Source organism: Phragmites australis, chromosome 2 (genome assembly GCF_958298935.1).
Source record: "Phragmites australis chromosome 2, lpPhrAust1.1, whole genome shotgun sequence".
In the NCBI taxonomy this organism is placed as follows: Eukaryota; Viridiplantae; Streptophyta; class Magnoliopsida; order Poales; family Poaceae; genus Phragmites; species Phragmites australis.
This window is the reverse complement of record NC_084922.1, coordinates 45408502-45430778: the sequence shown is the minus strand read 5'-3', so window position 1 is coordinate 45430778 and position 22277 is coordinate 45408502. Positions and strand designations below refer to the sequence as shown.

The following is a 22277-nucleotide window of genomic DNA, read 5'->3' as shown; positions in this document are numbered from 1 at the left end:
GAGCAACAAAGATTAGTAGGCAATTCATCATTGGATATAAAATTATCATTAAATGAATTACTAGAACTATCACATGTTAAATCGATATTATGCAAAGAATATGTGCTAATGTCCACATGAGGTTTATAGGATTTTACCGTTGTGATAATTACCTCATGAGCTATTTCTAGCATGGCGTGTGAGTCCACAAGATTTTTATGAGAGCACACAAGCTCATCATGACTTTCTTGCAAAGCTACATGCTTGCTAGTAAGCTTTTCAACTTGAGCCTTTAGCTCAATATTTTCTTTCTCCAAAGATGCTACATAAGAATTAGAGTTAGTAGCACAAGCATTATCAATAGGAGAAATAGTGGATTTGTCCTTAGATAAAACATTGCAATTAGGACATGATTTTTCTAAATCCACTCGAGGCATAACATCTAATTTACCAATCAAAGAAATATGTTTAACTTTAAGATCCCCATAAAGATTAGACAAAGAATTATGGGATTCTTGAAGTTTTTCATATTTCACATTTAAGGCTTTAAGTTCCTCAATTTTCTCAATGAGGAATTCATCTTGCCTCTCAAGGCTTTCTTCTAAGCCTTCCATGGTGGTCATGAGCTTGATCATTTTAGACATATTCTTTTTACTCAAAAGATCAAACCCGAGCTCATCACTATCACTAGCACTAGAACTAGCATTAGCATTATTTATCTCACTTACCGATTTCCTTTTACCTTTTGCCATAAGGCATAATGGAGATTCGGTGTAAAGAGATGAGCATCTTGGAGAGGTGGATGCTTCTCCACCAAGACTTTGTCTCTCATAGAGTTCTATTTCCTTCAAAATGTTAGTCTCACAAATAATAGTAGAAATAGATGCATCACCATGAGAGCAAAGAGTCATATCATCATGATAAGTATGCATTTTTGCACTAGATGATATGCAAGGGTTAACAACACTACTAGAAATAGAAAGCTCATTGCAAGTGTTGTTAAAGTCTAAAGGAGGGATTGGACACTCACTTATCACACTCACCATTTCATTATCTTGCTCGGATTTATCAATCGGTGAGGTGGATAACAAATTGACATCCTCTTGGACAATTGAGAAAATCATTTGGAGTTCTTCATGATGTGAAGATGAAGTGGAACACTCTCCAAATGATGTCTCCGGAAGAAGTTCTTCTTCACCACATTTGGGCTTGTCATATCTTTCTTTAAGAGTAGTCCAAATGAGATGAGCATCTTCAAGCGGCAAGATTGATTCAATAACATCTATGCTCAAATCATCAAATAAGACATTAGTAGCTTGAGCATTGAGATATATGCATTTCTCTTCCTCTTCAAATGACAAGAGATTATCACTAGGAGGAGAAATGCTCACATCTACAACCCGCTCTATTTGAGGACCCATGGCCCTAAAGATATTAAGCATGCGAGTGCTCCAATCATAATAATTAGAACCATCTAATAGGAGTGGCTCTACGTGCACTAATCCACTAGTCGACATCTTTTACTCTCTAGCCGGTAAAGCCCGAAAAGAGAGACTTGGCTCTGATACCAATTGAAAGGACAATGATGTCGCCTAGAGGGGGGGGTGAATAGGCGTTTTTACAAAAATTCAACCCTTTCTACCGTTGGCCTAAACTTGCAGCGGAATATAAACTAACAAGTTTTTCACAAGAGAAAAACCTAAATATGCTAGGCTCAACTAGTGCACAATCACCCTAAATAAGTGTGGAAATTACAATCCTAAGGTGACAAAAATTACTCAATTCTAGCAAGAGATATGCAATAAAACTTAAATTGAAAAAGTCTGAAAATACTGTTCATATGCCTGAAATTACTGTTCACCGGAGACTCCGGTGTAGTCCGGATACTCCGGTGTGTACAGGTCCGGAAACTCCGGTAAAGGCCGGATTCTCCGGGTTCTGTACAGAACAGAGCCCGAAACTGAATGAAATGGATGTGTAGAGAGTTTTAGCTCAAACCAAGTGATGTCGTGTGTTCCCGGAGATGATTCCAAGTAGATCCACGAAGAACCTACACTCAAATACACACAAACAAGTAGATCGAGCAATATGCACAAAGATTTGAACAAGAACTCAAAAGTAAAGAAACAAGAGAGGAGACACAATATTTGTTTCCCGAAGTTCGGATTCACCACCGTGAATCCTACGTCTCCGTTGAGGAAGCTCCAACGAGCCGGGTCTCTTTCAACCGCTTTCCTCGATCCACTCTTGATTTCTTCCCTTGCGGAGGCGAAATCGAGCCCTTCACAAACTTTCCCGCGGCTCACCACAAGCACGGGAGCTCACCGGCGACACCTAGCCGGCTAGGAGGCTTCACCTCCAAGAGTAACAAACGCTTCGAGAACTTCTTGTCAAGAACTCAAGTGCTCAAGATTAGATTTTAGCTCACTTGCACTCAATCTTCCAATCTCTCAACCCAACTCACTTTTCTTCTCAAATCACACACTAGAATGGAGTGGGAGAGGTTCTTTTGGCTCTAGAAATGTGTTCTTTTCGTGCCCTTCCAGCAGCCCCAAAGGATGGGGTGAGTGGGGTATAAATAGCCCACTTCAAAAAACTAGCCGTTTGGCTCTTTTCTGGAACTTACCGGAATATCCGGCCTACACCGGAGTCTCCGGCCACTCCAGGTACCGGAGAATCCGGTCTTCACCGGAGTCTCCGAGTACAGCACAGCTGACCTCCGAAAAACGGCGATAACTTTTGATTCCGGAGTCCGATTTCGACGATTTTGGACTCTATGGAAAGCTTATTCAGAGGGCTACACATCCCAACTGAATTCATGACCTAAAACACATAGGATCAAATTAGGAACACTCCAAAACCCATTTTGGACACTTCCGCACTTTCCGCTCCAGACTCTTAACAACAAACTCTCACTTTGGGTTTGGTTGGGAACTCTTGAGCACTGAGACGCGACAATTAGCTCACGTTGCATCCCTCTTAATAGTGCGGCATACCTAGACTCAATTTCAAAGATAAAACACAATTGAACCAATTTGAGCCTTTTGAATACTTTCAAGTACCGCTTTTTACTTTCAAACCTTTGAGGGTTGCCAACTTCTATAAAATCTTTGCTCCATCTATTCTTGATTCCTCATGTGATTGATGCGAATCACTCATAGCTTCTCATGGCCTTGCACGGTCCATTGGCGCAAAGCTTCACTCGCTCTTCACCACCGCCTTGGTCCTTCGGTGCCAAGCCATTTGCTTGCCCTTCACCACGGATGGTCCATCGCAGCCGAGTCTTGCTTGCCCTTCACCGTCTTGCCATAGAAAACCACTTTGTATTCGACATCTTGAAGAAATTCACTTTATCAAATATGGAGTCCATTCTTGTTCTTCACTCTTGGCATATATGATTTCAATTCAACTTATGCCTTTTTATGGATCCTAACCCCAACTCACTCTCAAGCACAAAGTACATGGGTTAGTCCATAAAACCTAAATGACAACATTTATACCTTAAGTTACTTGATCTCCACAAGTAACTTATTAGCCTTCATGCATATTGTCAATCTTCATATAGAACCTAACCCCACTCATTCTTAAACACATAGCACACGGGTTAGTCCATAAAACTCTATTGACAAGTCATACCTTTAGTTACTTGATCTCCACAAGTAACTTAGCCTTCAACCTTGTTGCTAATCTTATTGAGCTTATTCTTCTTCTCATGAGCATCACTAAAAGCTCATTTACTTTTGATGCAATTCTTTGAACTCATGGCATTTCTCAAAGAATCCATGCTTCATCATTTATGCATCTCCTATGGAATAACCTAATAGCAATTCTCAATATGATTGTTAGTCCATAGGCATTGTCATCACTCAAGCTTCTTCTTCTTTTTATGAGCATCACCAAGAGCTCATTTATCTAGATGTATATTTTCAATCTTCCCATTCACCTATAGTTCATGCATGTCTCTTCTCCATGCATCACCTATTGAACAACCTACTAACAATCTCAACAACATTGTTAGTCCATATGTATTGTCATTAATTACCAAAACCACACATAGGGGCTAGATGCACTTTCAGCTCGGCAGTCCAAACGCTATGCCATGGTAGATGGGGATCTCTACCGGCGTAGCGCAGGAGGTGTCCTCCTGAAATGCATCTCTCGGGCAGAAGGCGGCGATCTTCTCGCTGAGGTCCACGAGGGCGAGTGCGGTGGCCATTAATCGTTCCGCACGCTGGTCGGGAAGGCCTTCCGGCAAGGTTTCTACTGGCCTACAGCTCTCCAGGACGCTTCCGAGCTGGTTCGGCGCTGCAGGGCATGCCAGTTCCATGCAAAGCAGATTCACCAGCCAGCTCAGGCTCTCCATACCATTCCCCTGTCATGGCCTTTCGCGGTCTGGGGTTTGGACATTCTGGGTCCATTCCCCCGAGCATTCGGGGGCTATGCATACCTATATGTCACTATCGACAAATTCACCAAGTGGCCGGAGGCGGTCCCAGTCGTCAAGGTGACCAAAAACACGGCGCTCCAATTTATCCGCGGCATCACCAGCCGCTTCGGCGTCCCGAACCGGATCATCACCGACAACGGCACCCAGTTCACTAGTGCCTTGTTCGGGGACTATTGCGAAGATCTCGGCATCAAGCTTTGCTTCGCTTCCGTCGCTCATCCTCGGAGTAACGGGCAGGTCGAGCACGCCAACGCGGAGATACTGAAGGGCCTCAAAACCCAGACCTATAACGTGCTCGCTAAGCACGGGAAGGGATGGGTAGACGAGCTGCCAGCCGTGCTGTGGGCCAATCGGACTACGCCAAGCCGCGCCACCGGGGAGACTCCTTTCTTCCTCGTCTATGGCGCCGAAGCAGTCCTCCCCTCCGAGCTCACTCTGGGCTCCCCTTGAGTGCATGCATACTCTGAGGGTGAGCAGGAGCGGCAAAGACGCGACGACGTGGATTACCTGGAAGAGCGCCGGCGGCGTGCCGCTGTCCGGGCGGCTCGGTACCAGCAGAGTCTGCGGCGTTATCATCTGTGCCATGTCCGGGCCCGGTCTCTCGAGGTGGGGGACCTAGTTCTCCGACGCGTCCAGTCGCGCGAAGGAATGAATAAGCTGTCCCCTGTGTGGGAAGGTCCCTTCACCCTGATCGCGGTCCCCCGGGCAGGTTCTTTCAGGTTGGCGACGGAGGAAGGACAGCCACTCCCGAATCCGTGGAACATCGAGCATCTCCGACGCTTCTACCCGTAGATGGTCGTGCTCGCGGCTCAGGTCAGCAAGGCCGGGGGCTTCTCCCCGCCCGAGCAATCTGAAGGCTTCACCCCGTGGGGTAAGTCGCTGTCGCCCAACCTTTTAAATATTGCACATTCAGTATTTCAATAAGCAATCGCTATATCAAATTATTTTTCTGGATTCCCTATGTTTAATCTGTCTGATGAGGTGCTCGGTTGTGCGAGAAAAAGTTCGCTCTCTCATTTTTCCCCGTTGATAAAAGAATCCCAATCGGTATACATGCGAGCAGTCGCCGCTGACTTACGTCCGACATGGTAGGCTGTGGTATTCGGTGTCGTGGCAGGCTCCCGGGCACTAACCGAGTTTCGGGGTGCTCTGGGTAATCCCATCACTCGAGCTGCTCGAGTAGGCCGGAGCTCAGGCCCCCGGAGCGGGCTGTCGGTGCTCGGTCTGGTCTGTCATACCCGGGCGCCACCGAACCGTAGGACCTCTGGGTTACGCCTTTGCCCGCTCTTGTCCGCCGGTTCGGGTATTCGAGAGGTCTCGGGTCGAAAACGAGAGCAGTCTATAGCAAGTACCGCACTGACAGAGCGCACCAGACAAAGAAATCCTATTTTTTCTCTTAAGTCACAGGCTGGCGATCACGAGCAGCTCGGCCGCGAGGGCTTCAATGCCCCGGTTTCTGGTCGGCCCCAAGGGTCCTCGGGTGGTCCTACCACTTAGGCATGGGTGGTCGAGATCACCCGACCCTAGGAGCCTCGTACGCCTTACGGGCGCTCGGGCGCCCCGTTGAAAGAATTAAGTTCCCGGGCACCCGAGCTCGGAAGCGCATCCCTCCTGGATCGGTGGGCCGGAAGGCCGACAGCTGTCCGGTGAGTGGTTATATTCAGACAAATCTACTTTCAGTAAATTTATGTTCCCGAGTCATTCTCGGGGGCTCTCGCGCCTTAATCTGTTCGGTGAGGTGTTTTCCTCGCACGCAAAAACCCTGCCGCGTGTCTACTTTATCCCAGAACGACAGAGCGGTTTGCAGAAAAGAGTAGCGCGCTTGCGATAATGTCTGACCGAAGCCCTTCGTGGTGGTCGTGGTGTTCGGTCCGCTTTTAAGGACCCCGAGCACTACCGAGTCCTCGGGTACCCTGGGTAATCCTATCGCTCGAGCTACTCGAGTAGTCCGGAGCTCAGGTCTCGGGGGCAGGCTGTCAGTGCTCGGTCCGGCCCGTTTCAAGCCCGGGCACCACCGGACCGCGATGACTCTTGGTCACATTCTCGCCCGCACGCGTCTCCCTTCTACTAACTGAGTGGTCGCAAAGTGAAAAAGTGTTCATTAGGCACGGCGTGTTCCGAGCAGGATCGATCCATCTCCCGGGCAAGGAAGTCTGTGTCTTTGTTCTTAACTTAGGCAATGCGGATTCGCGAGAGCTTGAAGGCCGACTGTGCCAGCAACAGCGATCAAGACAACTTCATCCTCGGGGACGGGAAGGTCGGGAACGGCCCGACTGAGTACTCCCCGGGAGTTCAAAGTAAAACATCAGAAGAAGCATCAAACACTTAGAGAAACTGGAGTTGCGAGCCCAAGGAAAAACTGCCATTTAATATTCACAGGATATTTACAATGCATTTTCTAAGGGTTCACTCCTACATCTACAACAAAAGAAAAGAGGGCACAAAAGGCCTAGTCGGCGGCAGAGGCGTCGGCTGAATCCTCCGAGTCGTCCCCGGGCGCTGGCGGCGGCGGCACCTCTCGCCTGAAGCAAGCCGCCACCTCAGCGGTGGTACTCCAGACCGCTGCCCGGGCGGCCTCTCCCTCAGCCTCGACCACTCCCTCCTGCACCGGCTCCAGCGGGAAGTTAGGGTCCCTGCTTCGGTAGCAGGCCAGGACGTGCTCAGCCACTGCATGCGCCAAGCCACGTCCCTCCCGGGGCGGCGAGTTCCTGGACCGCCCAAGGTAGGGCCTCGAGGCGCTCGCAGACCTGCTGCAGCCCCAACACTTGTCGTGCGGGGCCGTCGCCCTTTTCGCCTTCAACGAGCCGTCCGAGGCCACCCTTCTCTACGGCCCGTCGCATCCGCCGGAGTATGTCTTCCAGCATATGCTCGAGGTTGACCCGCGAGACAAAGACGGTCTCGAGCTTCTCCTTGGCGGCCCGCAGCTGTGCCTCGAGTCCCTGGTCCCCGCCTGGACCAGAAGAACTGCAAACTGCTGCAGGGGCGGCAGCCTGCTTCGTCTTGGCCACCATCTCGGACAAAGCGCGTTCACGGGCTGTCAGTTCCGCCTCGTGCTTCGCATTCTGCTCCGCCCTGGTCACCACGGCCGCCGCCGCCGCGACAGCCTCGCCCTCTCGGCGACTCAGTTCTCCTTCTCGGCGTCTCAGCTCATCCTCCCGCCGGGCCAGCACATCCTCCTGCTGGGCCACCGAATCCTCCCGGGCACCGAGATCTGACGCCGATAGCTCGTTGTCCACTTCCCGGATGGAGACGTCCTCCTCCCAGCGCTTGATTTCTTCTCTGGTCTTCCGGAGGTCGTCTTCCCGGCGCTGGAGGTCGGCGCGCGTCTTATCGGCCGCGCCCTCCCGGCGGATCAGCTCGGCTTGCCGCTCCTCCGCCGCCTGCTCCCGAGTTGCGACTGCCGCCTCCCTCTCCTGCGCCTGCCCCATCCTGGCAAGGGCCTCGGCAGCTTGCTGCCTCGACGCCTCGACCAGGCGGGCGGCGTCTTCTCGCTCCCACGTGGCTTCTGCCCGCGCGGTCTTCAAAACTTCCTGTTCCCGCGCGACTTCCGCGCGGATGTCTTCTAGCAGCTTCTGCTCCCGCGCGGCCGCCGCACGGGCCTCCTCTTGTGCGCCCGCCAGCTGCGCCTTCTCCAACGCCAGGCGGGCGCGCTCGGCCTCGAGCTCCCCCTCCTTGGCGTTCACCGCTGCGCCCAGCCGCCCGACCGCTACTTGGACGCCTTCAATGGCGGCCAGGAAGGGGTCGGCGGGCTGGCCGGGCGCCAGTGAGGCCCAGGCTTCTCCGCAGAGTGCCTCCAGGGGGGCCGAGCTATCTGCGGGGCCCTGCGCTGCCATCCGCCCCGGGCTCTGCCTGTCCGGGGTAGGCTCCGCCGGCGCCGAGGTCTTGGACGGCGGCCGCATTCCCGCATCGGCCGCCCTGTCCGCCGGCCCCGGCAAAACATCCACCTCCATCACCATCCGCCCCGGGCTCTCCGCGCCCGGGGTAGGTTCCGCCGGCGCCAAGGATCCGGACGCTTGCTCCGTCCTCCTCTCGGCCGCCGCCTCCGTCTCTCTCCCGCTGGCCGCCACGACGATTGGCGCCTCCACCGTCCCGGTGCCCGCCTCCGTTGGAACGGCAGGCGGGCTCGGCCCTGGTCCCGGCGCCCGCTCTTTCTCCGTCGCAGCAGCGCCTGCGGCCGGCCTACGGGAGACAAATGAAAAATGCTGAAGCTTAGTTCGGGCCAGAAATGCCTATGGAGAAGCAAGAAAAGAGACTCACCGGTACCGCCATTTGGCCGCTAGGAGCCTGATGTCCGGGTCCGGTGCCGTCGGTCCGGACTCCTCCCGCCGCCTCTTCCGCTGGGGGCTCGGCTGAACCGCTGCGCGGGCCACGGGCGCCGTCGTGCGGGCCTCAGGTGCCGCCGCGCGGGTCTCGGTCTCCGCCATGCGGATCGCGGGCGCCGATGCAGGCCCCATTCGCACCAGGCGCGGCTCCAGCACCGGAAATGCCACCGCTGCCGTTGGCGACGGCGGAAAGTTCGGCACTAGGATCAAAGCCCGGGGACGCTTTCCCCGGTCTCCCGGCGCCACCTCCTCTACGACTTCAGTGGCGCCCTCCTCTCTGGCACGGCGGCTGCTGCTTGCGGCGGCCCCGTCGCCAGCCCATGCCGAGCCGCCAGCAACCTCCACGCCCAGTAGCTCTTCCAGCCCGGGGAGTTCGGAGGCCTCGGGACTCCGGCTTCGTGGCCGGTCCACAGGCCCCTGGGCGTCGAACTCCGGCAGCCCCGCCATAATGGCCACCCGGTTGGGGTTGGCGCAGAGCGCCATCTCCGGCCATGGGAGCTCCGTCTGGCTCATGTCCTCCGTTCCGGTGATCACCCGTGTCATCCCCCGCAGCTCCACCTGCCCCAGATCCCAGCTCGCGCCGATCTGAGTCCTGGTGATGTCCTCCGGCCCGGTGTAGAACCAGCTCGGCCGGGCCCGTTCTCGCAGAGGCGCCAGCCGACGGCGCAGGAAGTCCACGACCACCATGACGGAGGTCAGCCCGGACTCGCGCAGCTCCAGGATGCGCTCCAGCACCGACTTCAGCCTCGCATCTTCTGGTGGCGGCGCCTCCCACGTCGATCGCCGAGGTTCCGCCGCCGCCTCCGGCAGCTCGAGGCGCTCGTGGGGGTCGACGTCGACGAAGAACCAGTCCCATCGCCACTCCTCCCACTTGCTGCGCAGCACCTGGGGAATGTAACGATCCCCCAGGCAGTCCCGAAGCCGAAGGTTGCAACACCCCGCGACGTCCGCCGTGGAATGCCCCCTCTTCTTCCCCACCGGCCGAAGGATGAAGAAATGACGAAGCAGCGTCGCCGACGGCATCACCCCCACGAACATTTCGTAGAGATGCGCGAAAGTCGCCAACACCACCACGGAGTTGGGGCTTAGGTGCACCAATTGAATGCCGTACGTCTCCAACGCTTGCAGAAAGAAGGCGGAGAACGGCGGCACTAACCCCGCCGCCACGAAGGAAGTGAAGAGGACGGTCCGCCCAGGGACGGTCGTCGCCGACGTCACAGTCGCCGGCCTCACCACCACAGCACCTTCCTGACCCTCCAGTACCAGCAGCTTCCTAATCTTGTTCGCCGCCTCCTCGTTCCTCAGACGAGACTCCGGTAAGATGCTGTCCGAAGTCTTGTCCCGGCGTCCTCCTCCAACCCTCGTCATCTCGACAGGATGGAGGGTGTTTTTGGTGGTGAAGAGAGAGAGAAGGGAGAACGCTCCGGTCGCCTGGGAGTTTCCTGAGGGCTTCGGAGCACAAAGAAGGCAAGAGCACAAGTGCGAGAGAGCGTAAAGAGGGGAACGGACCGATCCATTCCCCCTTTTATATCTCAAAGTTCAAAAACTGCCGCCCAAAATGGTTCGCTCGGCGAAGCGTCGCCTTGATCGACGCAACTGCCAGGCAAATCTCCCGCCGATCGCGCGATGTCAGCGGCTGCCAGGCGTATTTTCCTCGATCTACGCGGCGACCGCGCGTGCCGCCCGTATGGTCATTATACCCTTCGGAAGTTGTGTCGACACGCGTCCACTCATTTTCCCGTTGGGGCGTACTTGAGGTCTAGGTCCGCAAGGGCCACCTCTCGAAAGCTTGCCACATGGCATCCGCGCCAGCCTCGGCCTTGGTCGCGACGAAGGGCCCATTCGCAGTCTCCGTCCCGTCGGCTACCAACGGGCCCGGGGGCTACTGTCGGTGTATTCAGAACCAGGGGTCCCTAAGTCCCGAGACCAGGCCGGCCATCCGCCACATGTCACCACCCTGCAAGGTAAGAAGAAGCTAAGTCCCAGGAGAAGGTGCTCGGGGCCGCCGCCTCTGGTTCCCGAGCACCCTAGTTCCCCGATGATCCGCAGAGCCCAAATACCGGGAAGGAAGTGCTCGGGAGAGAGTGCTCGGGGCTGCACGTGGCAGCCCCCGAGGACTCGGTGCCCCGAAGGTCCCACCGAAGTGCTCGGGAGAGAGTGCTCGGGGCTGCACGTGGCAGCCCCCGAGGACTCGGTGCCCCGAAGGTCCCACCGAAGTGCTCGGGAGAGAGTGCTCGGGGCTGCACGTGGCAGCCCCCGAGGACTCGGTGCCCCGAAGGTCCCACCGAAGTGCTCGGGAGAGAGTGCTCGGGGCTGCACGTGGCAGCCCCCGAGGAGGCTGCACGTGGCAGCCCCCGAGGACTCGGTGCCCCGAAGGTCCCACCGAAGTACTCGGGAGAGAGTGCTCGGGGCTGCACGTGGCAGCCCCCGAGGACTCGGTTCCCCGAAGGTTCGCGCAAGATCATTCGACGACCCGAAGGGTCCCATCGTCGGGGTGTCATCCAGTCAAAGGCCCCATGCCGCATTTAATAGGCACGCGCGGCCTGACATCCTGACATCCTGACATTCTCAGCTGCCCACGCCCCAGTGTCAGACCCTGCCATGCACTGGCAGGGGGGCGTGGGTCCATTAAATGCACGGGTCCCGTCCCGTTTCACCCGGGTGCCTCGGGATAATGTTGCCAGAATTGAAGCGCTCCGCCGGCCACCCTGCCCTAGCAGAAAGACAAGACAGGGTGGGCGCACCGGGCACCTCTGAGGCTGCCCGGTGGACCCCCTTTATGGCGCCCGGAGGCTTCCACAGTGGCGGGTGGTCGGATGCGCGCCGCATTTCTCCACCGCCCCTGTCACTTCACCAAGACGAAATGATGACGCCTTTCTCCGTGGCACCTTGGCATTCGCATCCCCTCTTTCCCATTCAGGATATGTCGAGGTCGGCGCGCCTATAAAAGGAAAGAATGAAGAACACGTAAAGGGTGTGGTGTGTGAAGAAGAGGACGCAGACGCTCAAACCCGCTCAAGCCAAGCTAGAACACGAGAGCCTCAAGCTCTCAGTAGGTGTCTCTCTCTTGTAATCAGATACATCCTTGAAGAATTCCCTTCAAGGGCAGATATAACACTCACACAGGAGTAGGGTGTTACGCCTCCGTGCGACCCGAACCTGTCTAAACCCCAGTGCACCCATTTTTTCTCCCGTCAGGGCGATCATCTCCCACCAGCCATTGCATTTGTTTCCGTTCCCGCTTATTTCCCAACAAGCTTATCCAGGATCATCCCCCCGGCCGAATCTCTAAAAAGGGGTCTCTCGGGATCCCTGCGACAGGAGTTCATCCTCCGACAGCCTGACTGGTAGAATATATAGCACATTGGGGCACCTCAATCTGCATATACTCCCAGGCCACTTGATTCCCCTCATTTACTACAAGGTTGTTAAAGTTTGGATTGTTCCAATCCGCAAAAACTGGAACATCATCCTCATCATCCGAGTTGTCATACTCAGGAGTTTCATCATCCTAAATATCATTTCGCTCATCTGTTCAATTAGAGAAGATTCAGTCGGATAATCCGATGAATATGCATCATCCGGATCGATATCTTCATCATACTCTTCCTCATCACCTCCTCCTCCGCGTATGCTTCATCCTGTATCTCCCCAATTATCTTTTTATTCTTTCATTGCATAAGCAACATAGGAGGCTGTCGGAGGATGAACTCCTGTCGCAGGGATCCCGAGAGACCCCTTTTTAAAGATTCGGCCGGGGGGATGATCCTGAACGAGCTCGTCGGGGAAACAAATGGAAACTGAAATAAATGCAACGGCCGGTGGTGGGGGATGATCGACCTAGTGCAAAAAAGAGATAAATGCACCGGGGTTTAGACAGGTTCGGGCCGCACGGGGGCGTAATACCCTACTCCTGTGTGGATACAATATCCTTCCTTGAAGGGAATTCTTCAAGGATGTGTCTGGTTACAAGGGTGTATTGTCTAACAGAGAGCTTGAGGCTCCCGTGCTCTAGCTCTACTCGAGCTTGCTTGTGATGTTCTTCGTCTCAGGTTACTTGATCTTGGATCAAGCTAGCTCTAGCTGGGTGTCTTTTTCTCTGTCTACCTCGGGGGTGTCGGGGGTTTTGTGGGTCTCAGTTTCAAGTTAGCTCTGTCTAAGTCTCCATTTTTTGTTCTCCCTTCCTGTGTTATCCATCCTTTCCTTTTATACACACGTCGACCTCGACTTACCCCGAATGGGAAAGATGGGGCGCGAGTACCAAGACGCCACGGAGAAAGGCATCATCATTCCGTCCGGACAAAGTGACAGGGGCGGTGGAAAAATGCGGCGCGCATCTGACCACCTCCCACTGTGGACGTCCTCCGGCGCCGTTGAGAGGGCCCACCGGGCGGCCACAGAGGCACCCGGCGCGCCCACCCTGTCTTGTTCTTCTGTCAGGGCAGGGTGGCAGGCGGAACGCTTTGATCCTGGCAACGTTATCCTGAGGTACCCCGGATGATACGGGACGGGACCCGTGCAATTAATGGACCCACGCCCCCCTGCCAAAGCATGGCAGAGACTGACACCATGGCGTGGGCAGTTGAGAATGTCAGGATGTCAGGCCGCGCGTGCCCATTAAATGCGGCATTGGACCTTTGACTGGCCGACACCCCGCCGACGGGTCCCTCTGGGTCGTCAGGGCGTCGGGCGATCTTGCGCGAACCTTCGGGGAACCGAGTGCTCGGGGGCTGCCACGTGCAGCCCCGAGCACTCTCTCCCGGGCACTCCTATAGGACCTTCGGGGAACCGAGTCTTCGGGGGCTGCCACGTGCAGCCCCCGAGTACTCTCTCCCGAGCACTCCTGTAGACCCTTCGGGGAACCGAGTCCTCGGGGGCTACCACGTGCAGCCCCGAGCACTCTCTCCCGAGCACTTGAGCAGATCCTTCGGGGAACCGAGTCCTCGGAGGCTGCCACGTGCAGCCCCGAGCACTCTCTCCCGAGCACTTGGCTGTTCGGCCCATCGGGGGACCATGGTACTCGGGGGCGAGTGGGAACCCTTCCGAGCACTTTCTTCCCGGTACTTGGACTCTGCGGGTCATCGAGGAACTGGGGTGCTCGGGAACCAGAGGCTGTGGCCCCAAGCACCTTCTCCCGGAACTTAGATTTTCCTCATCCTGCAGGGGGACCTCGCGGGATGGTGACACGTGGCGGACGGCCGGCCTGGTCTCGGGACTCAGGGACCCCTGGTTCCCGATACACCGACAGAGGCTAACCTCTATGCACAACATCATGCAGGTACCTCTTCCATAATTCATCTACTTAGAGCGGGAACACCTCCCAGTACACACCTTCTCTGTAACGGTGTTGATAATGCTAATGGTTATATCTTGAACCTCGAGGTCTACTTTGAAACCCCGCATCAATCAGGCATACAAGTGTTCGACACTTTTTTGCAGTGGTCTGGATATGCCTTTGTCTATTGACTTAAATACGGACAGTACTACCCATTCCAGACCATACAAGATTTCATTGTCCCTGTAATAAATTCTAAACTGTCACATATCCGTCATACCTGGCAACCATCGACAAAAACTATGACATTATTGCAACATAATAGAAAGAATCATGTTAAACTATATCTACAATGTAAAATTCATTACAAGCGTAGCCCAACTTGTAATCTATATTGCAACAACATATTTCCAATTTGCTATATCAAACACATCTAAATCTTACGTCTATCATATCAATTATGACTACATTATGTTTAAATTCTACATCTAATACTTAAAATATGTCTAAATACGTATAAACATGATCTAATTGCTGAACTATATCTAACCCTAATTCTAAACCTAGATCTATATTTTATCCTACTTCTAGTGGCTATACTACCATGTACATAAAACAAAACGTAGATCTAACATCTAACCTATGTCAAAATCCAGTACTAATTGTTATCCTACCGGGTTTGTTAAAAAAATAGGAAAAAATTACCTTTTTTTTCAGCAAGGCTTCGCCTTATAAATCTCCCTCCCCTCCCTTCTCCTCTCATCTCCTCCCCTCTTCTCTCTCGGTTGAATTTGTCAAAAAAGTGCGGATGTCGGCAGCGCCGACGCGGCCGGCCTAAATACTCAAAAGGTCTCACACGCTCAGCGGGCAATATCTTTTAGTGGATCGCGTGGCGTCACAGCCATGAATGTCTCGTCCGCGATATCTTCCTACCCGATTATCAAATACGCTACCAACCGGGGCTTATAAGATGTCGCATATTCAATGGGTGAGACTTTGTTGTCGCCATTGAACGGGCGACAGTAGGATAGATTTATTATTTTTGGAATGGAGATGTAATCTTGAAAAATTTGAAAAGAATATATATAAATTCCTAGAGACGGTCCCGGCCCGTCTCGGACACGCGATCGGCTGAGCTTAAACGATGAAACTTCTCGGCCCAATCTGCTCTTTACTGTGGTCCACGCCTCGTCCCTTGATTTTTTTCTTTTACCCGGGTGTGCGGCACGGTTCACAAATGCGTCGGTAACCGTCCAAAAATCACGGTTACCGAACTTCTCGGTCCGGTCCGGTTTTAGAAACCGAACGGTAACCGAATTTGAATTCAACAAATTCAAAAAAATAAAAAAAAAATCAAAAAAAATCTTAAAAAAACTAGACACAATTCTAATATCTTCTGCGAATTTTTTTTCAAAAATAATGTCGTTTACATTATATTCTAAAGGGAGTAAGTTTTAAAAAAATGAAAAAAATTCAAGCGTGCGGCTCAGTTATTAACTCATATTAAGAAAAAGTGTAACATGCAAACACATATTTTTCTTGTGTAAAACGTATTTTAATAGAATCTTTAAAATTGATTTCACTTTATTTAGAGTTTTATTAATTTCTCTATGGTTTTTACAAAGTTCACAAGCATAAAGTGAATATGTTAAGAAACAACACTGTAATTAACTTTTTCATGTCTACTATTATTTTTCCTATGTAAATCATAGTATAAATAAGCTAATGAAAGTGGTTTCACTAATTTTTGAGGTGTGATGGGTCAGTTATGAATTAATCTAGTCGCAACACATTTACACAATCATGCATGTTACAATAACTAATTCATGAGTTCATGTATTTTTAAAAGACATAGGATCATGTAAGAAAACTAACAAAATTAGTTTCATGATTTTTGGATTAGCAAAGAGTAAACTATGCATTTAACTTGGTTTAACAAATACAATTTTTCACAGAAAATTTTGAAATTTTTTATGAGTATAAATACTTTTATCATGTAGATAATGTCACAAGGAAACCAACAAAATATGTTTCACTGGATTTGAAGCTCGGATGAATTAATTATTGATTTTAGAAGATTAAGATAATTTTTGAATTTTTTTTAAACTTCATTAAAAATCGAGAAAACCGTCCAATAAATCAAGAAAACCGAACGATTACTAAGAAAACCGAACGGTTACCGACAATACGAAAAATTCAAGAAAACCACTCGGTAACTACCGAACGGCTAAAATCAATATTTTTTTTAAATTTCAAATTTTATTAAATAAAATTTTTCCTAATTTTTTTAATTTTTAACTGACCGATAACTGCGATTATCGTAAATTTTCGGTTACCGCCGGAGGTCTGTAACTTCAACCAATTTGTGTGCGGCGGGCGATCGCCTCTATCCTCTCGCCGCGACGCCGCAGTGGTCGCGATTCAGCGCCGTGTCCGACGTCTCGGCCTCGAGACTTGAGAGTCAGCGCCGCACCCGCCGCGTCTCCCGTCCTCGCGACCTGCGCTGCTACCGCTGCCTCTGCCCGGCCTTCACCCGGGCGCGTCCACCGCACGGGTCCTTAGACGAAGACGGTGGCGCCTCGGGCGGCAGCCGGAGTAGAGCAAGACGCGACGATTTGGACAGGGGTTGCTGGGTGAAGTCGATCTGAGGTGCCGCCACGACGAACCGGCTTGTGATGCGCAGATCCGGCGATAGCGCGCAGCCAAAGCCCGAGTTCTCGGGCACGCCGCGGCTATCGTCACTGGTCTCATCGTCTTTCTCTCGCCATTCCGATCAAGGTCGGCTCCCTCTCTCCCCTGCCCCTTTTGTCCCTCACTTGTTTGTTTGGGTTGGAAATTGGATTCGTGTTCGAATTAAAGAATTGTATGATGAAATTTCATGATCCAATCGTACTATCTCCCCTTTCGATGTTCCAGTTGAGGAATTGCATCATAAATTTTCAATTCTGCATCTAAATAAGCTGATCTCGATCTAGATTCGGAGTGGCAATTTTCCAAGGGGACTGAGAGGGATTTAATTTCCCGACCAATTCCACTCCAGGATTTTTCTCACCGGGAAGCCGCCGATTGGTAGCCAAGTCTGCTTTTGATTGTGTTGGTTAGTTCAAAATTAGTTGGGTGGATCATAGCGTTACCGGAAATTTTGGTATCTCAGTCGCTGAACCTGAGCTTTGACAAAGTCTTTGGAAATTATATGCTGATTTTACTATATCATTGGCGTTACTTGCTAATTATTATTGCCATTTTGCAGGGAAGGAAGGTGATGAGGTCTGAACCTACAATTGATATGTGCATCTGAAATGTTTGTAACTCCATGCTACAAGACTGCGTTGGTTGCGATGGAGAAAACTCTTCATTAGATTTTAGTTGATAGGGTTGGGTGGTTCCTTCTTTGGGTGCGAAATATGGAGCACCTCCCTGTCGAAGTGATTGGCAACATTCTTTCCCATCTTGGTGCTGCATGCAATGTCATGGTCGCCTCTGCGGTATGTCGTAAGTGGCGGGATGCCTGCAGGAGGCACCTCCGTTTGTTGTCCTTCAATTCCGACGACTTTCCTCGGGACATGACTACACGCCAGCTGGAGATTGTCATCACACAGACTATATTTCAGACTATGGGGCTGCAATGCCTTTCAATTCATATCGATAACACCCATGAGTTCTCCGCAGCACCTGTGATTGCATGGCTCATGTATACCAGGGAGACACTCCGGAGCTTGTCTTACAATGTCAGGACGATCCCTAATGTGCACATTCTGGAAAAGTGTGGTAGGCAGAAGCTCGAAGTGTTAGATTTGGACCATAACACAATCACAGGTGTTGAACCAAGCTGTCAGAGGTTCACCTGTCTGAAATCCCTTTCCTTGAGGCATGTCAGCATTTCAGCCTTGGATTTGAGCCTTTTAGTTGCTGCTTGCCCAAAGATAGAGTTACTAGCACTTGATGTCCTTGAGATTGTCACTTCAGATCCACAGTCTACAATAGAGCTCACAAGCCATACATTGAAGAGCCTCTTTGCAAATTCAGTAGGTGTAGACAAAATCATACTTGATGCTGATAACTTGGAGGTTCTGCACCTGAATGCTTTGAACCTTGATTTGTTCGAGCTTATCGGGAAAGGAATACTTAAGCATCTTAAGATCGATGATGTCAGTGTTACACATTTGGATATTGGAGACAGTACTGATCATCTAGAGGTAGTAGACGTAAGCAACTTCACTATAGTCTGGCCAAAGTTATATAGTATGATATCCAGAGCATCCAACTTGCGAATGCTACGGTTTTGGGGTGCTGTGTTTGACGACGAGGATGAGATTGTGGACTCAGAAACTATATCTGTTTCATTTCCTCTTCTTAGGCATCTTGCACTGAGTTATGAATTACGAGATGGGTTACTCCACTACAGCCTGCACAGATCATCGCCACTGGAGAATGTTTCAGTTCTGGAACTTGGTTGGACAGTAATAAGTGAGCACTTCGGACCCTGGGTGTTTGGTATGATCAAAAGGTGTCCAAATCTCAAAAAACTTGTTATTCATGGTGTTCTTTCTGAGGCAAAAACACGAGATGAGTGCCAGATGTTAGCAAGCTTCACCTCATTTATAGTCTGTCTCATGAGGAAGTATGTGCATGTTGATGTACAATTTGAGTATGAGTGACATCTACTAGGTTCACTGGGCGACCTTGTCCTAGTTCAGTTCAAGCTGTGCCATCAGGTAACCTTTTCCTTTTTGTGGCTTCAAAACTTTTTCAGCATGGTCTTATTACATTTGCAGTTTCTGCATGCCCTCCTGTTACTAACCTTTTAGAAATGGTTCGTTTTGGGTTTAATGTTCGTCCTGTAAGCTCAGTCTTGGTACTTTGTGTGCGCAATAAATTTAGTGGCAAAAACAAACATTTTCACAATAATCGATTCAAATCCAGGATCTTGGGAATTTTGGTGTAATTTAATACGGAAGAGTAGCAGCTAGCAAGCGGCGATATTGCACATTTACAGAATAAACGAAGGAGAGAGGCTGGGTATTTGATCATTTGATGGTTTTAGGGAATTCAGGTTCAGAAAGTACTTTGCTTATGTTGGACTTTTGTGGGCAGCCACCATTATATGCCATAGCTTATATTTGATTCCATCTATCTTTCTTGATGGCATGTTGCGGTAACACTGGTTCTACAAGACAATGGTTCAGACAAACCATTTTTTCTTCTTAGTTCAAACCTCTTCTCTCATCGGTGGCCTAGGTTACAGTTCCTATTACAATTTACAGTCTGCTTGTCAACTGTTTATACGTTTCACATATGAACTATGTGCCTGACATCTAGCAGCTCCTAGAATGAACTATTCCATGCCAGTTCTGGGCTTCTGGCATTTGCTTCACGAGTTTGACTAGATAGTAATTATTTGACTCCTTATGTCTTTTACCATTTTAAATGAAATATGAGTTTTAGCTACAAGTTTTGTTGTACTTATAGGTCTAGTAGTACTGTTGTTAGTGTCTATCACAACACACTTCAAGAACAATGTTAGTCTGTTTTGTTACACTCTTTCGCGTGCAATATTAAGCTCCCTTAATATTCCAATCAGTTGACTAGAAGTATAACTTTCTTTTTTTATGTTATGCATCTTGCAGAGTTGCTTCTTATTCTACTTCATGTGGGCCGTCTGATGTAAATGTCAGTCCGGGTGCATCTCCGTTGCACATGATTAAAGAAAGCTTGTATTGTCCTCTTTACAGATGCTTGCATTTGCCCATATGCACGACAGCACAGGCTGCAGAACTGAGTGCGCTCCTTTTTCTGGAAGAAAATCCTCCCCCTTTCTGTTATTTCAACTTGCATGAAATGCTCATGGTTGAGATTTATTGGCTCATGCCTATGCCACATCATACCAAGACCCTTCTGGTCACATTCTTGTGACTAATTTTGAATCAAAATTCTTTCAGAGGTACTGTAAAGTTTTTTTTTAAAAAAAATTGTAAGTTGACGACTTCACGGTAAAGTATGATTGATTCTCTTGGAAAATTTCGCATTCACCGTGTCACCTTTTTACCTTGACATTCTGCTCCAAGAGATTCCATGATAAAATGATAATTAGTTCACATGGCAGCATCACCGCCTAATCCTAGTTATCCAAGCTGGGGTTCTTATAAAATCTAAGACCAGCATTTTGTGTTATTCCATTTGTGTTTTCGTTTTACAATTCTTTATAGCCGAACATGTTCCATACTTCCATGGCAGATCATATCGAATCTATGGGCCCGATTTGGCCTGCCGATTACATGTTCTTCACTACTGATGCAGGTTCACTTGCTATCCACAATTTTTTTTGTTTCACAACTTGCAATATTAAATAAATGCTGGATTTGGTTGGGTTGGTCTGGTTTGACAAAATCTCGGGAGGCCTATTATGGTTTTTGATATGTTGTCAGAAGAATCTTTTTTATTAATTTTCTGTGAGAAATGCTTAAGTTCTGTTCCACCCTGGTCTGTTCTCCATTCTAAAGCAATCCATTGGCTGCTATGGTGAGAACCTTGTGGTAGCCATCCTCTTGGAATATCGATTTCTTTTTTCTCATAGCTGAAGCGAGAAATACATTAACTAATGGTGCGGCTTGTTCCATATAATATGAGACAAGGTTGATCTGAAAGTTGAAACCCTTGACCTTTCCAGGGTTGTTGCTTTGCAGTTCGGAGGTGAGAATTTCGTAGTAGCATGAACAACATATATAGCAGGTACCATTATATATCTATTTTTCCACTCAAGTGTCAAGTGGGTAAAAAAAGATTGAAATTATCAGTGTAATAGATAAGGGGTATCTATATGATAGGTCTCGTGTTGGTGTTAGTATACAACAAGTATTACTAAGACTATAACCACACCATGTGACTAGAGTGAGGTCCTACAACTAGCCATCCGTTGGTTCTACGATCCGCCCTCGCAGAGTAGTTATTTATCTATCCATTTAAGTCTTATTTATTATTGCATACTCAAGTGTTTTTCTTGTTCTTGTGCACTTACTTTTCACGTGGCATGTTCGTGAGGTGGTGTGGAATTACAGTAACACATTATGTATCATTTAATATCGCGGAATGATCTGACAGGTGATCGTGACGACGTTCGATGATATTACAGGATGGACAGGACAACTAGAGCAGGATATGTATGCCTATCTAATATCATGATGTGCTAGAAGTAGTTAGCTTTGTTATGCGCAAATTTGTCGTATGATTCGACACGATCCGTTTGTTTATGTATTTTTTCTCTGGTATATAAAGAGGTTAAGACCGTGTTTGTAAACAAAGTGAAGACATTCTATAATAAATTTATCTAATTCATAAGATAATACTTAAGATGTAAGGTTATTATCTTACGAAAGATCTAAAATTGAATAAATCTAAATGTTCTTAGTCCTGATTGATATACATATATAGAAAATACGGATCAACACCTCCCTTGTCCGGTATACCCGACATAAGCCGTGGAAGCGTTTGCATTATCCATATCCCGGCAACGGAAAGTGAATTTCCAATTGGTGGGTCATGTCAACACAAAAAGGGCACAAGAAAATTTTAGAAGACAGACTACGTCTCTACGATGTCTCGTTTTCGCTCTTGTAATCTGCCATTGTTGGACGACAAAGAATCATTCGCCAAAGGAAAACTACCATGTCCCTCTTCTTGCGTGCAGCTCACTTCCTGATTCCCTATGTTCTCTGCCCATTAATTTTTTTTTTTTGTGAAAACGGGATACTCTATCGTAAATGCAGAGATTTTTTTAATAATATTATTTTCTTAAAAAATTACAAAATAACCAAATTCATAAAATCACAAGAATATTGTATTGTCCCCAGGCCAGTCGGCGAAGTCACATGTCATTGTACCGCTTGCCGATAATTACAAGTCACCAAATTATACGGCTCTGGCGCCAATCCATATGGCGATATGACAGTTCATGTCGTCATATGGATTGGTGACAATACATTTACCATTTTTATTTGAATTTTTATTTTTAATACTATTATTTTATTAGAAAAATGGAAAAATAATAGACAAATTAAAATATGTTAAAGTGCGCTTGTAATATTGAAATGTTAACATGTGCGAAGCACCACAGGCTATACACCGACTCTAATAGTGATAGTGACATATTCAATACATTTTTATTCCATCATAAACATGTACAAATGATAAACCTAATATGCCTTCGAAAATTTAAAGAAGCCACGTACAGAAACTAATGACGACATTGATATGTACG

The 22277-nt window shown here is 49.3% G+C and overlaps 1 protein-coding gene across 1 annotated transcript; it reads left to right on the top strand.

The window, feature by feature from the left end:
- The first annotated feature begins 16372 nt into the window (after positions 1 to 16372).
- On the top strand, positions 16373 to 20048 carry LOC133909216 (F-box/LRR-repeat protein At1g67190-like). Its single transcript, XM_062351548.1, has 3 exons — positions 16373 to 16801; positions 17274 to 18738; positions 19651 to 20048. Exon 2 carries the CDS (start codon positions 17428 to 17430, stop codon positions 18679 to 18681), a length of 1254 nt encoding a protein of 417 aa, XP_062207532.1. The 5' UTR covers positions 16373 to 16801; positions 17274 to 17427; the 3' UTR covers positions 18682 to 18738; positions 19651 to 20048.
- The last annotated feature ends 2229 nt before the right edge of the window (positions 20049 to 22277 follow it).

Coding starts and splice junctions, on each gene's coding strand:
- LOC133909216 (XM_062351548.1), top strand. CDS start 17,428: ATGGAGCACCTCCCTGTCGAAGTGATTGGCAACATTCTTTCCCATCTT.